The following is a 13,268-nucleotide window of genomic DNA, read 5'->3' as shown; positions in this document are numbered from 1 at the left end:
ATATATTTTTTGAAAATATTCTAAAAGCTTAAAAATTGCAATATTATGGTCCATGAATTTTGCATGTCCCGCTGGGGGGGGTATCTCAGATACAGAATAAGTAACTTCAGGTTTGGCGGTTTCTTATCACCATCCTAGCAAAGTAGTGTGGTAAAGCCAAAACCTAGTGGGGCTTTATGACAGGACGACCTTCCTCACGGAAGGGTTGTACCTTAGCTGGTGGTAGCTCCTTAAGACTCGTTATAGTTTGCTCTAATGCTGTCATGACGTTCAGATCATTCAATTAAATTGTATGTCTGTAGATGAGACGAGAGTAGCTGATTTGTAGCTATGGATTTTATGCAGTTTAGTTTCAGCTATAGTTTAATAATATTAACGTCCCGTTGTAAAGCAACTTTAGGTCTATTTTGGGACGAACCTCATAATATTGAACCGCGGTCAGATGACGAGGACGACACCTGAGCTGGTACCCCGTGTACAAACTTCCACACCACACCACACTAGCGGGAGGATGTTGGCCCCGACGTGCGCCAGACCAGTTTACGTGACGTTTCTTCGGTGGAATGCAATACTCACTTTAATGTATTAATAAGAGTCAAGGAAGGTATAGAATATTAAAGAATAATTCTTACTCCTTCTTTCTAATTCTTACTCCTTCTTTCTAATTCTTACACCTTCTTTCATGCTTATTTATATAAGCTTCTCGTCTGTTGGATTTTGGAGACATTTTTCGAAAATTAGATATTTTAGTATATGCCGGTTCTTCAATCAAAATTTTTAATATCTTCTTAATTCTCAGAACTGATCCTTTTAATAAGATGCTAGAAGCTTTTTTTTTAATAATCTTTTAAAGTATACAGAATTATTTTCCTTTATATTTTTGCGTGATTGTAGTCAGTGTAGATAAACTGTTCGTTAACTCAAGACAAAGATAACACTCGCTAATCTTAACTCGAGATTTTATTCAAGGAACTAAACCTTGCATTTATGACTCTATTCTTCCAGATTTAGAAAGGAACAGAAATTTTAAGAACATTCTAGAACAAACAGATTTTAACAGAAAGTAGATCAATAACAAGGCAAATTTTAAACAGTTTGTTTGCAGTCAGATTTGAAGTTGCGAACTGTCGCTTTCAGTTCATAGCATTCTACCACTGAGCCATTCAGTCCACGCCGCGTTTCAACAAGTTTTGTTACAATATGATTTCTTTCTATATCTTTCTATATGATTTTTCTCATGTACGAAGTATACAAAGAGAAGCATTATAATCGTCAAAAACTTTGACCTGGAGATTTTGCTAGTCTCCAAGTTTTAGATTTCTCTATATTCGAGAATAAAACGATTATGCTCGTATGATTGTTCATCAATCTGTCTGGAAACACGATAACTGAAAAATGTAACGAACAAGACGTATAAAATTGCATATTTCTGATATTTGGAATTAGATACAATCCGAAAAAAAGGAAATCTATATCTTTGTTCAAATCTATATCTTTGACAACATTTTTTCAAAAGCATAAACGACTAGATGGATAAAATTAATTATGTAAATTCAATTTCAGGATGTCAGATCTATATTAAATTTCATATCCAGAGTTGAGTATCACTTACAAGCGTATGAAATTATGAATTCTCAAACGAATTAAATTAAACAAAACGATAGAAAAAAGAAATTTAATGTTTGGTTTTGTCAAAATATTGAAACTCTATATTAAGTTTTGTTCCAATCAAACAAAAAGCAGATATTCAAAATTCGTGATATTTTTTAACACTGTACTATTGAGGGCATGATGGCCTGACGGAGAGATCGTGGCTTCGAGACCGGATTCCATAGAAGAATCATAATGTAAGTAGCCTTGCCGAATACTGAATCCGTCCAGGTCAAATATGCTTCCTCTGGTGAGGCGCGGAATTGAGAATATGAGCCCAGATGTCATTCTCGTAATTATATCACGGTTCAAAAATTTAAGATTCTTATCAAAATAGCCTTAGCCTTGTTTTAAAATTAGATACTAGCATAACTAAACTGAAATTCTCTGTACAATTGAGTATTAAACAAATGTACAACTATATTGTATCAGTATAAGAGAAAGTAATGGGACGGACATTTCTACCAGATATAATTATTAATAAATTGGAAAATGTGTCTGAGAACAACAATCAGAATTGTAGTATAATATAAGTAATCAGCAGAAAAGTTAATAAATATCTATGTTATTCTTCTTTTCTTGACTTTCATTATGTAAAGCACAGATTTATGTATACGTAAAATAATAATCCAACATATTTATATTAATTGTATTTGATTATTATACAACATTATATAATTAAATTTTGAATGAATAATTTTATTTTAACAGCTATAACATTTGCATTGCGCCTGGTTGGACCTATGATTGGTTTTTTGATGTCCTACTATTTTTTGAAGATATATGAAAATCCATTTGGTAAGTGATTAAAAAGTATTATAAATACAGGGTGTTGTACAAGGTATGTAGTCTCCAATATTTGCAGATTCGAAAGAAAACGTCAAGATGAGTATTTTGATGTATAACATGTGGGGTCTCCAAATATAGCGTCATTGCCTAATTACACTAATAACATTAATTACAAATCCAACAGTTTGTATTCCAAATTACGATGCATAAGACGATACACAACATAGAAGCTTCCCTAGGTGACTATGCAAATTTGTGGCAACTGATGAGTGGAAAAGCGTATCTGCAAGTAAATATGCAAACGGCATATAAGACTAGAAAATTGATTAGATAAGAATGAGTCACGAATTATTCGCTAAGAAATTACAATGTACTACTGTACGTAATCGTTGTGGTTCTGAAATGAGCAAATATTCGATTGAGCATCGTGTTTGCGTAGTGCTGACTTATCACGAATTGCAATCACCATCGTCGGTGGTGAAAAAATTCGGCTATCACCACGACATAACGACACGACGATCAAAGTACGAAAGTCTTAACCTACGCAACTTTTTTTCCTGGGAACATCTGAACGACGCAGTGTATCTCACACATCCCTCAACATTGGATGATTTGAGAGCAGCAATTGAAATGCAGGTTAAACAAAGTGAAACAGATGTTTTGCAGAAAACAATTGTAAAACATCGATTCCAAACTTTGCTGTGTCATTTTTTCGGAAGGCCGACATTTCGAAAATCTTTTGTATTGAAAGTTTTCAATAAATATTGATTTCCATTTGGCTTTTTTCCTCCTCATTTCTTGAAGTTTTCATAATAAAAACTTCACACCTTAATTAGACTATGACGCTATATTCGGGGACCTCAAACCTTATACATCAATATTCGTCTTGACATGTTCTATCTGAATCGGTAAATATTAGACGCTGCATACTTGTGGGACATCGTGTATTTACTTATCTACATCAGATATTTCTATCACCAAAAGATGGGAAAGGGAGAAAACAGCAGAAAAAAAAATATTTTCCTTTTTAAATTAATATAGGATTCTTTACAACTCATTTCCATTATTGCTTCAAATATAAGTTCCTTTTCTAACATTTAGACTTCTTTCCAAAACATTAATCTAACTGTATAGCCTGATATACTGTCTACAAATATTATTTATATGAGTACTATTGATAAGATAATGGTTGATAATGAAACCTTTAAACTGCGTCAATATTTTTAATTGTGTATTTCTAAGATAGTTATTATAATCGACTATGATTTTGAAATTTATAAATGACTTCCATGGCTGAAATAGTTTGAACAAAGAAAAGAAAATCAGTACGGAAGTTTTTTTTTTTTTTTTTAAAAAAAACAGTAATATCTACGAATATTTTTTTTATTCAAAAACTGACGAAACATTTTATTCTTGAATGTATTTAATTTAACACAAAATTAAAACATATTTCCGTAATTTATAAAATGGGCAAAATCATTAATTTTACCATATAATACATCCCATATTTTTAATAGAAAAGGAATGAACATTTCAGTTGGCTCTGTCTTTTTAGTTTATATTTGCTTCCATTTGATGTTCAAACCTTTATTCACAACATTGATATAAATTATATTACTTGAAGATTATATGAATTGTTCATGCATATTTTAAATGTTTATTAAAAATATTGATAAGCGTTATTATATTCTTTTGACGAACTAAAATCAAACGCTTTGCCACTTCATTGCATTTTAATTTAAAAGAAAATTTCAACCGAATTCACTTTTGAATCTTTCTTTAAAGATAGGTATATATTTCTCTAAATATTTGAAATTGTGCTAATAGATTAGTTTATCACCATCAATTTATTTTATACTGTTTTCAAATACTGGGAATAAATCACAACGTTTAATTTTGATTATTATATACCCATGGAGGGTACTTCAAAAAAGGAAGATGTGAACTTTCCAGCAGGGTACTTGGCTCCCGCTGCTCTAGTTTGTACAGAAATGGTTTGAGGATAGATGCTCTCTACCAATGATTAAACGTGCCTTCTATGGGAAAGGTTGTATCGTACTCGGTGATGGTCTTTAGATACCAACCATAGCTTCAGCCAATGCTGTTCCGGAAATTCAGCATTTTTCCAAATGCTTAGTGACCTTTCTACCAAATAACCCTGATTGCAGAATAAAGTGAACAATGCTATGTATGAAAAGTAGTTTTAAAGCATATCTGTTCTCAGCTGTGTCGAGAGAAAAAAATCAGTAATCACAATAGTTTCAAAATCTTTTTTGTAAATATTATATAATAAATGGAAAATGTGGAGAATAATTCATTAAAAATATTAATAAAACGAAAACAGATCTTCTAAAAAAATATCCATCTCATTAAAAAAATATCCACAGTATCTCATTTTACACTCGAACATTATATTTAGGTTTAGGAGTTTAGGGAAATTTGAATCTAATGCTCTCGTACACCATTTAAAATCGCAATTAATATGCATCGTATCTGAATTTTAATTATTTTACACCGATAATGCGATAATTTTTGTAATATTCATTCATCCTTTATCTTCTTTAATTTTTAACTATCATCTTCTACTTATTCTTAATTTCCTTTAGTATTTGTATCAGTTGTTTTTAAATTTTCTGTAATCGTATCACAAATGTATCTTCTCTTAGGACTGTAACGTTTCCGCTTTTTCCTTATATGGTAATTGGAATTCCGGCCAGATGTAACGTCACACTTTTTCCCACACATAATTAAGTGCCTATGGACCGCCAGATGAAATTACTATTCACTAGTAGAATCAATGTGTCTGGTCATTTGTTGTATACAGATAAAGGATCACAGATGTGTGCTTCGTCGTTTCAAAGAGATCCATTATATCAAGGGAGAAGAACATCAAAACATCCAGAGTTAAACTTTTTTCCATTATGAAGGGACTCCTCAAATCTTCGAGAAACGATCAATTACCAGCAACCGTTGTCATTAAGTGTCGAAGTCAGAGGACTTTAGCTGGTGTTAGCTGTGAATTGAATATAATTAACATGTGTTCGGGAAGAGTCAGCTACAAAGATGGAGCATTAACCCTTCAACCGGCTGGAACGTAGAAAGTCGCTTCAACGTGTCGCTTGAAAACCGGCTGGAACGTAGGAAGTTGCTTTCCGAAAACTACTTTAAACCCGGCTGGAACGTAGGAAGTTGCTTTCCGCAAACTGCTATTAACCCGGCTCCAACGTAGAAAGTCGTCAATGCTTTCCCCCTTAAATGCAATAAACGAGGTGTGTCATCTGCTTGTTAAGGTCATTTTGTGGTTTTCGCTGACAGTTAGAATTTGGGTGGTCTCTCTAATTAGGGGAAGGAACTCCCGAGAAGAGGAAACAACGTTTTTCATGAGAATTCACGATTGCAGGATCGATTGGTGATATGAGCTGTATACTTCATTCTTGATTTGAATATTTCATTATTTCGCCACAAATTTAATATCCAAATGAAAACTATTATACTTATTAAAGGTAGGGAATCCCTCATATTTACATGTCATAATCATGTATAACAGTTAATGATTGTGATTAGTTCGCAAAAAAGTACGTTTGAACTTTTAATAATACTTTTATTAAATTGCAGTAAAATATTAAAAAAAAATCCTTATATAAAATTTTTTAATTTATTTTCATCCCGATTATTAAGCGAAACAAATATTTATTTATAAATGTAATTTTAACTATTGCTTAAGCTTTGTATATAGATTTTAGCCAAGCATTTAATACGTAATAAAAGGCAAAATTGAAATTTTTTTGGATCTAATTATTTATTTTTTACTGTTTAGAGTGAGTTTTTAGTAAAAGCGTTTTTAATTATTTTAATAGACGTTTTTATTTAAAGTATATTGATAAATGTAGTTACTATTATTCTTTTTTACTGCTTACTATTATTTTTTATTTCATTATTTAAATACAAGCGTTCTTTACTGCTTTTTGCAAATCATATTTGTCTTCCTTTCTTTTTCGGGGGGGGGGGGGGCTCAGTAAAAAAAAACCCCGCTTCTTTTATAAATATAAAAAATATTTTTTAGAAATTATATCTTTAAAATATATAATTATATTATTAATATATATTTAAAATCTCTATATAAAAAATCAAAGCACACTCAAATGGAGGAAGATTTGTGTCTTGTGACGAGCTGCGAAAAACGTAAATGAAAAAAATTACTTAGTAATAATAAGGACTATTAAAAAAAAGTTTAGTATATGAAAGAAAGAAAATATATTTAATAAATGGAAAACATTTATTGACATTCAACAAAATTCGATTGTGAGTATGATATTGCTTTGAAGAATAGAATTAATAAATGTATCTGTGCAATTATAATTATTGCTTTGCATTAAAACAGCATTAGCTATTTAATGAAATTAAATAAATGCATTAAAGGCTGATACGATCGCTAACTGTTTGAACGTATCACAAGGCTGTGGATTCAGAACTTTTTTTTATCTATGGATCTCGGTTCCTTTCAATTGCTAGTATTTGGTAAGAAAATCTATGTGTTTCTCTATGTGAAAGTAGTCTTTCGGCTTATCCGTATTGTTAGTAGAAGTTTTACGATCAAATCAAGCAGTAAAATGTCGGTAGGTTTAGTGCTTAAAATTGCCCAAGTTACGTTACAAAGAGAAGTGTTACATCTAGTGACAACAACCTATTCAATAAAAATTAGTGTCTCAAAATGGGTTATATAGAACATGCGCCAGGCAGATTGTACAATAGAAGTACTTTTAATATGAATCTCGCATTGAAAGGGAGGATATTTTCCCTTGCTAGGCATTCAGCAAGACAAGAATGAATTCTTGAAAGATGTTCTGAGTAGTTCTTTTAATCTTTACCATTTTTGAAATTTATGAGTCTTGGATGTAAAAGATTAATTCATCACTCCTGAAAGCGCTGTTCTTTTTTATAAAATTAACGTGGGTATTATGGCAATAATCTATGAAATAGTTTTTAAGCTTTGCTCTTTAATCAGTTTTAGATTTTATGTCAAACAAAGTGTGTGCTCTACTATTTTTGATTTTCATATCCATTAAAGTTTTTTTTTTTCATTTAACATTTAAAGACGTTCTTCTTAATATATTTAAAAATAATTAAGGACTAAAAAGTAAAATAAAAAATTCGATTTCTCTGTTCACTAATAGAAGGCAAGTGGATTTTCTCACTAAATTTGTTTATATTCTGATTGAAATTCGGCTATTGATCAGATACTACTGAATATTGTTTCCAATAGAAAAATTGCTTCCTTTAGGAAATTTATTTCTAATGTACCTCATACGGCCAATCCTAATAGCAATTTTCAAAAATGAGCTAAAAATTTTTCACCAATGCTTGATTCTGCACTTGAACTTTATCTAAAGTATAACAAAATTTTTAACAAAAACATACCACTGAAACATACTCAACATTAAATAATTAGTTGGATCATATCTTGATATCAACAATGGAAAAAAAATTAGGTTGAAATGATAGAAGCAACAATGAAGACAATTTAATTTCACTTCCATCATGAAATATATTGATGTAAAATATACTTAAATTCGATAAATTAATATAGAAATGTCAAATTAATTAATTTACTTTCCATCGAATTACCAAGGGAAAATTTTAATTAAAATTTTTATTATGCTTTAAAAATTAATAATTTACGAAAATATTAGCTTTTGCATTTTTTAAAAGCTATTTATGAATATTATTTTTGCTTTGATAAGAAATGGTTACAGATGCTAAGAATATTTTAACATCATGAGACCCCGATGAGTCATCTGTGACTAGACCACCAATAACTTGCTGTTTTACCACACCAACATGATTCTCCCAACCAGTCTTTGCCATTTAATTATATGACGTAAAAATTCACGCTTCTCTCTATTTTTCTTATATATATATATATAAAATAAATTATACATATATTATTTCTGATTTAGCGCAACCTTCTTAATATGTAATGTCATTGTTAAGCCACTTTTTTTCCATCCAATTTTTGTGACCGGAGGATAAGATCCTTTAAATGAAGAACTCTGCCCTTCCTCCACAAATTGTCAAAATTATTACAGATTCATTAATATCTATAATTTGTTTTATTTTAATTAATGTGCCAAAATTTGTAGCAAGTATTTTTATTGTTGCAATGAAATAAAAACCTTATTTTTCAGTTACGGGTTTTAAAAGTTGCTGAAGTTATGATTACTTACTCTAGATTGTTTTTCTTTTATTTTATTATGCATCCATCTTTCGAAATTCACATGCAGTGAAATACCTTATAAATATTTCCAATGAAATTTGTTTGAATTGTTCAGAATTGAAGAGCATGGAAGCAACGGTATGAAAGGGTAATTCTTAATTGTTGGACAAATGAAGCTAAGTCTCGTTTTTATCTACGAGATAATTTACGAATTTTCATTAAAAAAAATCCTAATGTTGTAACTTCATAAAATGGGTACAGTTGAAATTTTGATTTCATTGATGGAGTAAGGTGAAGGAAATATTCTTCGCAATATTTGACAGCAGAGAAATACATGGATTTATGAAAATATTTCTGCACTGACTATGAGTCATTTTTACCAAGATTTGCGTCAAGATCAGGAATGATATAAGAAATTGACATTCAAAATATTCACTTATTAAAAATATGAATGAAATGATTATTATTATCAGATATAAGTCTCGTGAGTAAATGGATACATTAATATGTTTTCTTATTTCAGTATTAAAATTAACTTTAAACATTTATTATTTCAAGTTATTTTTTTAATTATTTCAAAATAAGATAATAAGTCAAAAATATTCAAATTAATAATATTTTCATCAACATATTATCAATAAAATATTCACCCACTAAATTGACAAAAGATTGCTTTATTATTTTCAGAACTTAAAAAAATGGAATGAAAAACAAAAATTTAAAAACAAAGCAAAACAAAATAATACAAATATTTATTTATAATTTTCAATAACAGATTTATATCCGAAATGAATGTAGTATTTTTAAATTATTAATAATAAATTTTTATAATTTATTTTAATCAGAGAACTATATATTCATCCATTATATATATAATATGCGAGTAAAATGCTTACAACTAAAAATTAGAAAAAAACTTAATTAAAGTTCACTGAATGTCAGTAAAAAGAATGTATTATATTCGTAATGCAATTTGATGAATGATAATTCCTTTTAAATAATCTATTAAACAAATTTTTCGATTACTAATAAAAATTTATAAAATCATATTGAGGAATTTTTTTAAAATTTATTTTTGAACAAATTCTATTTTCTGTAAACATTGCAGATTAAAAGACAAGTTCTTAGTTCTCAGAGCGAAAACCAACTTCTTGGTTGAAAAACCGCATGGCAATTGCCCTGCGTCGACAGATTTATTACTTGATTGATCAGTCAGTACTATTCAAAATCCCCGTTTAGGGGGTGGTGATGGTCGAGACGCGGGAAAGTTTACCCCCTGTTGTGAATGGTCAGGGGAAAGCAAAAACATACCAGGCCGGTTTACGAACGTTCTGCCAATTTCTTTTCTAGTAAATAGTGTTCAACCTTTATTTTGACTGCTGCCGTTTTGAGAACATTCTTAAGCTAGACAGTCGGCGCTCGATGGGTTAACAGGCATTCCCACGATTGACTGGAGGCCATTGAGGAAGCATTGCTGATCAGCTAATGGAGGATAAAGAACTCAAATTCAACAATGAGAAAGCTAGAGGCGGAGATCTGACAGAAATAAAATGCGGGCTTTTTTGTTTGGAGAAAGAGAGAGAGAGAGAGAGAGAGAGAGAGAGAGAGGGAGGGAGGGGAGGAAGAGTGCAGTGAGAGGCGTGGAAGGAGAAGTCGGAGACGTCGGTGCTCGAAGAAAGTTTTCCTGATTTTGTGAGAAGCTCCGTGTGATTTGGTTTGCTATGTTAAGATAACCCTATAAAGATATGTGGATTTTGTAAGCTGCCCTTGAAATAGCCGTTTGAGCTAGCAGCCTGTTAGCGTTTTTTAGGTGTCTAGTCTGCGATTTCATCGAGGAACTATTTCGTAATTAAACTCTCAACTATTGTGTGAAATTTGTAAATAATATTAACCTAGATGTGAGCAAGTTGTGTTTGTGTACATATATAAGGCTGTAAATAAAAGAATTGTTTTGTTACTCTACTCTTAACTGATCGGTCAGTACTTCATCGTTCAATGCTTTAATTTTAACAGCCGATACTAGCTTAGAAAAACGTTTTATCATATAAAAATGTTCATTAAAAGTTTCCAAAATTTGTTACAGAGGATCCAGGTTATGGACCAGAAGATCCTCGTTGGATCGGTGCCTGGTGGTTAGGATTCTTCGTTCAAGGTATCATCCTTCTGGTGTGCGCTGTTCCACTTGCTTTGTTTCCGAAGAGACTTCCTGGACAGAAGGTGCATCAGGACATTTCTAAAGAAAAAGGACCGAGTTTGATTGGTTTGTTTTCATAGTTTAATTGTTAATTAAAATTAATTTAATAATAAATCAGCTTAACTTATCATCTTTGAAATTGCTCTACTATTTTGGGTTTCATTAAAAATTATGATAAATTTGCACTTACTCTTAAAAGGACCAGTCAAAAGGAAAAACCTGTTTGAAAAACTTTTACAATTAAATTGCACCGTTCCTTATTAATTTAAGGTATAATAATTTGACTAATTTATTTGCCCCGGAATTAGTTGAAAACTCGAAAAAAAATCTTAAATAATAGAAATAAAGTATTTCTTATGTTTATGCTTAGATATCTTTTCTCAGAAATGTGAGCTAATAGAAAACATATTTCTGGAGTTGAAATGCGCTATCAAATCCTTATATCTCTTGCTAATTTTTTTTGGACACAGTGTATTTATTGTGTTTTTGTTAAATTATATCGATTTAATTAATTAAGCCTTTAATTAATATATGTAACTTTAAGCAGGTACCAGCAAGACGTTAGTAGTCCCCACGATTCCCCTCTATTTTTATACAAATTTCATTAAGGTACTAGCTTTGGAACCGAAGGGGTTCAGGTTCGAGACCCGGTTCGACTGACGAACTGCCTTTCAAGTGGGCCTGGTGCACGATAAAAACATTAAAAGCGATTAAAAACAATTTTAACAACAACAACAAAAATACGAAGGAATCAGCCATTCGAAAAACAAAGCGAAATTCGTGAGATGTATTATTTTCAAATTCACAGCAGTTTGTATCACTATATCTTTTTGCCGCATATTTCAATATTTTAATACCCAGAATCTACAAACACTTAATCTATTTGCTGAATATTTTATTAATTTATAATAATCCATAAAAGCTAGTATATTATTTTCACATTCTAGCTGAGACGTCAGAATATGAGTACCTATTAGTATGTTTTGTTTTGTATTACATGATTAAGGAGGAATAAATAATTATTATGCGTATGATGTTTTGTATTTTATGATGCGTTGTATTATGATGTGTTGTATTTTCACTTGACAAACCAGTACAATTTATCATACAAACTACCTAATGCGAAATTTTCGGCATTATAACATATTTAATCACATAATATTAATAAGGTTTGTGATATCTATTTTTGAAACTGCATGAGCGATGTCTTAGGTGCAATCCTCTAGTTTTGAGCCTTTATCAGATGATATTAAAGACGGTAGCCTATTTTTTCAAAATAAAGTCATAAAAACAATTCAAGTATAGTAAATCTATTATAAGATCAGACTTGAATCTGGAATCCGCCCATTTCGAAAAAACTTCAGTAGGTTATCGAAATTCTTAAAAAGAAATTGTTTCAAATTGTTAAACTGTTTAAATTGTTCATTTTAGTATACCATGCAATATCAGTCCATGAATTAAACATTTCTTTCCAAAGCTAATAATGGTACTTGTCTTTCAGGTTTGATTACTGCATCCAAAAGAATTTTAAAAAATCCACTCTATATTAGCATTGTGATAAACGATATAATGCAAATATTTAGTAGCTTAGGGCACTTTGTTATGTTGCCTAAATACATGGAACATCAATTTAGATTATCAGCCTCGGATGCTAGCTTACTATCTGGTAAGTTTGTTTCAAATTCCATTGCATGGGATAAGTTCATATTGTTACGAATCTACAATGTGGCTTTCCAGCATGAATAGTTCCATCATAAGAGGACTGATCCAGCTATTCGCTGTTGACTCTTTCCACGGTTGTCTTCAGTTTAATCTGCCTGCCTTTTATAGTTTCCGGAACCGGACAAAGAAGGTTCTGGAACAATCAGGCATATCTCGGTTCCTATTGGTTCTATCACCAAAATTCTGGAAGATTCCAGTATTATCTATTTTTGTCACCAAAGTCGCAAAATTCGTCAACAAGTCGCTAAATGGTCGCCAAGTTCGGGGGTCTCTGATCTAGCATCAGATCAGCATCGAATAGAGCTGATCATAAAACGGTCTTTTTTAGATGGAACTATTCGAACTGGGATGCAACATTACAGATTCTTATTATCTTTGCATATAATGTGATTGTATATAGTATCTTTAATTTTTTTGAAGAATTACTAGTGGATATAAAACATATTTTTTAAGTACTGTGCTGTTAATCTAAAAAAAATGCTTTAAATTTATATAAAGTTATATGTATTAAAAATCCGTATGTGATCGTAAGGATAAACTGATACCATATATGATTACATAAAATTCAATTTATTCTCCGAACAACATACAATATGAATCTATATAAGATTTATATGAGCTATAAGCATGTAAATTTTAAAAAGCAGTTTTTTCCTCAATGCATCACATGTCAACGTGGTAGAATCAGAATTTTTCAAC

The 13,268-nt window shown here is 30.7% G+C and overlaps 1 protein-coding gene across 1 annotated transcript in view; it reads left to right on the top strand.

Annotated features, from left to right (window-relative positions):
• Positions 1-13,268, top strand: part of LOC129981130 (solute carrier organic anion transporter family member 74D-like) — a 40,484-nt gene that overhangs the window by 5,468 nt on the left and 21,748 nt on the right. Inside the window, exons 2-4 of the mRNA XM_056091824.1 lie at positions 2,362-2,448; positions 10,737-10,913; positions 12,349-12,513. Of these exons, the coding sequence (XP_055947799.1) occupies positions 2,362-2,448; positions 10,737-10,913; positions 12,349-12,513 (429 nt within the window). The remainder of the gene's footprint in view (positions 1-2,361; positions 2,449-10,736; positions 10,914-12,348; positions 12,514-13,268) is intronic.

The sequence above is a fragment of the Argiope bruennichi genome, chromosome 8, assembly GCF_947563725.1.
Source record: "Argiope bruennichi chromosome 8, qqArgBrue1.1, whole genome shotgun sequence".
In the NCBI taxonomy this organism is placed as follows: domain Eukaryota; kingdom Metazoa; phylum Arthropoda; class Arachnida; order Araneae; family Araneidae; genus Argiope; species Argiope bruennichi.
The sequence above is the reverse complement of the archived record's forward strand: the minus strand, read 5'-3'. Positions and strand labels throughout refer to the sequence as shown.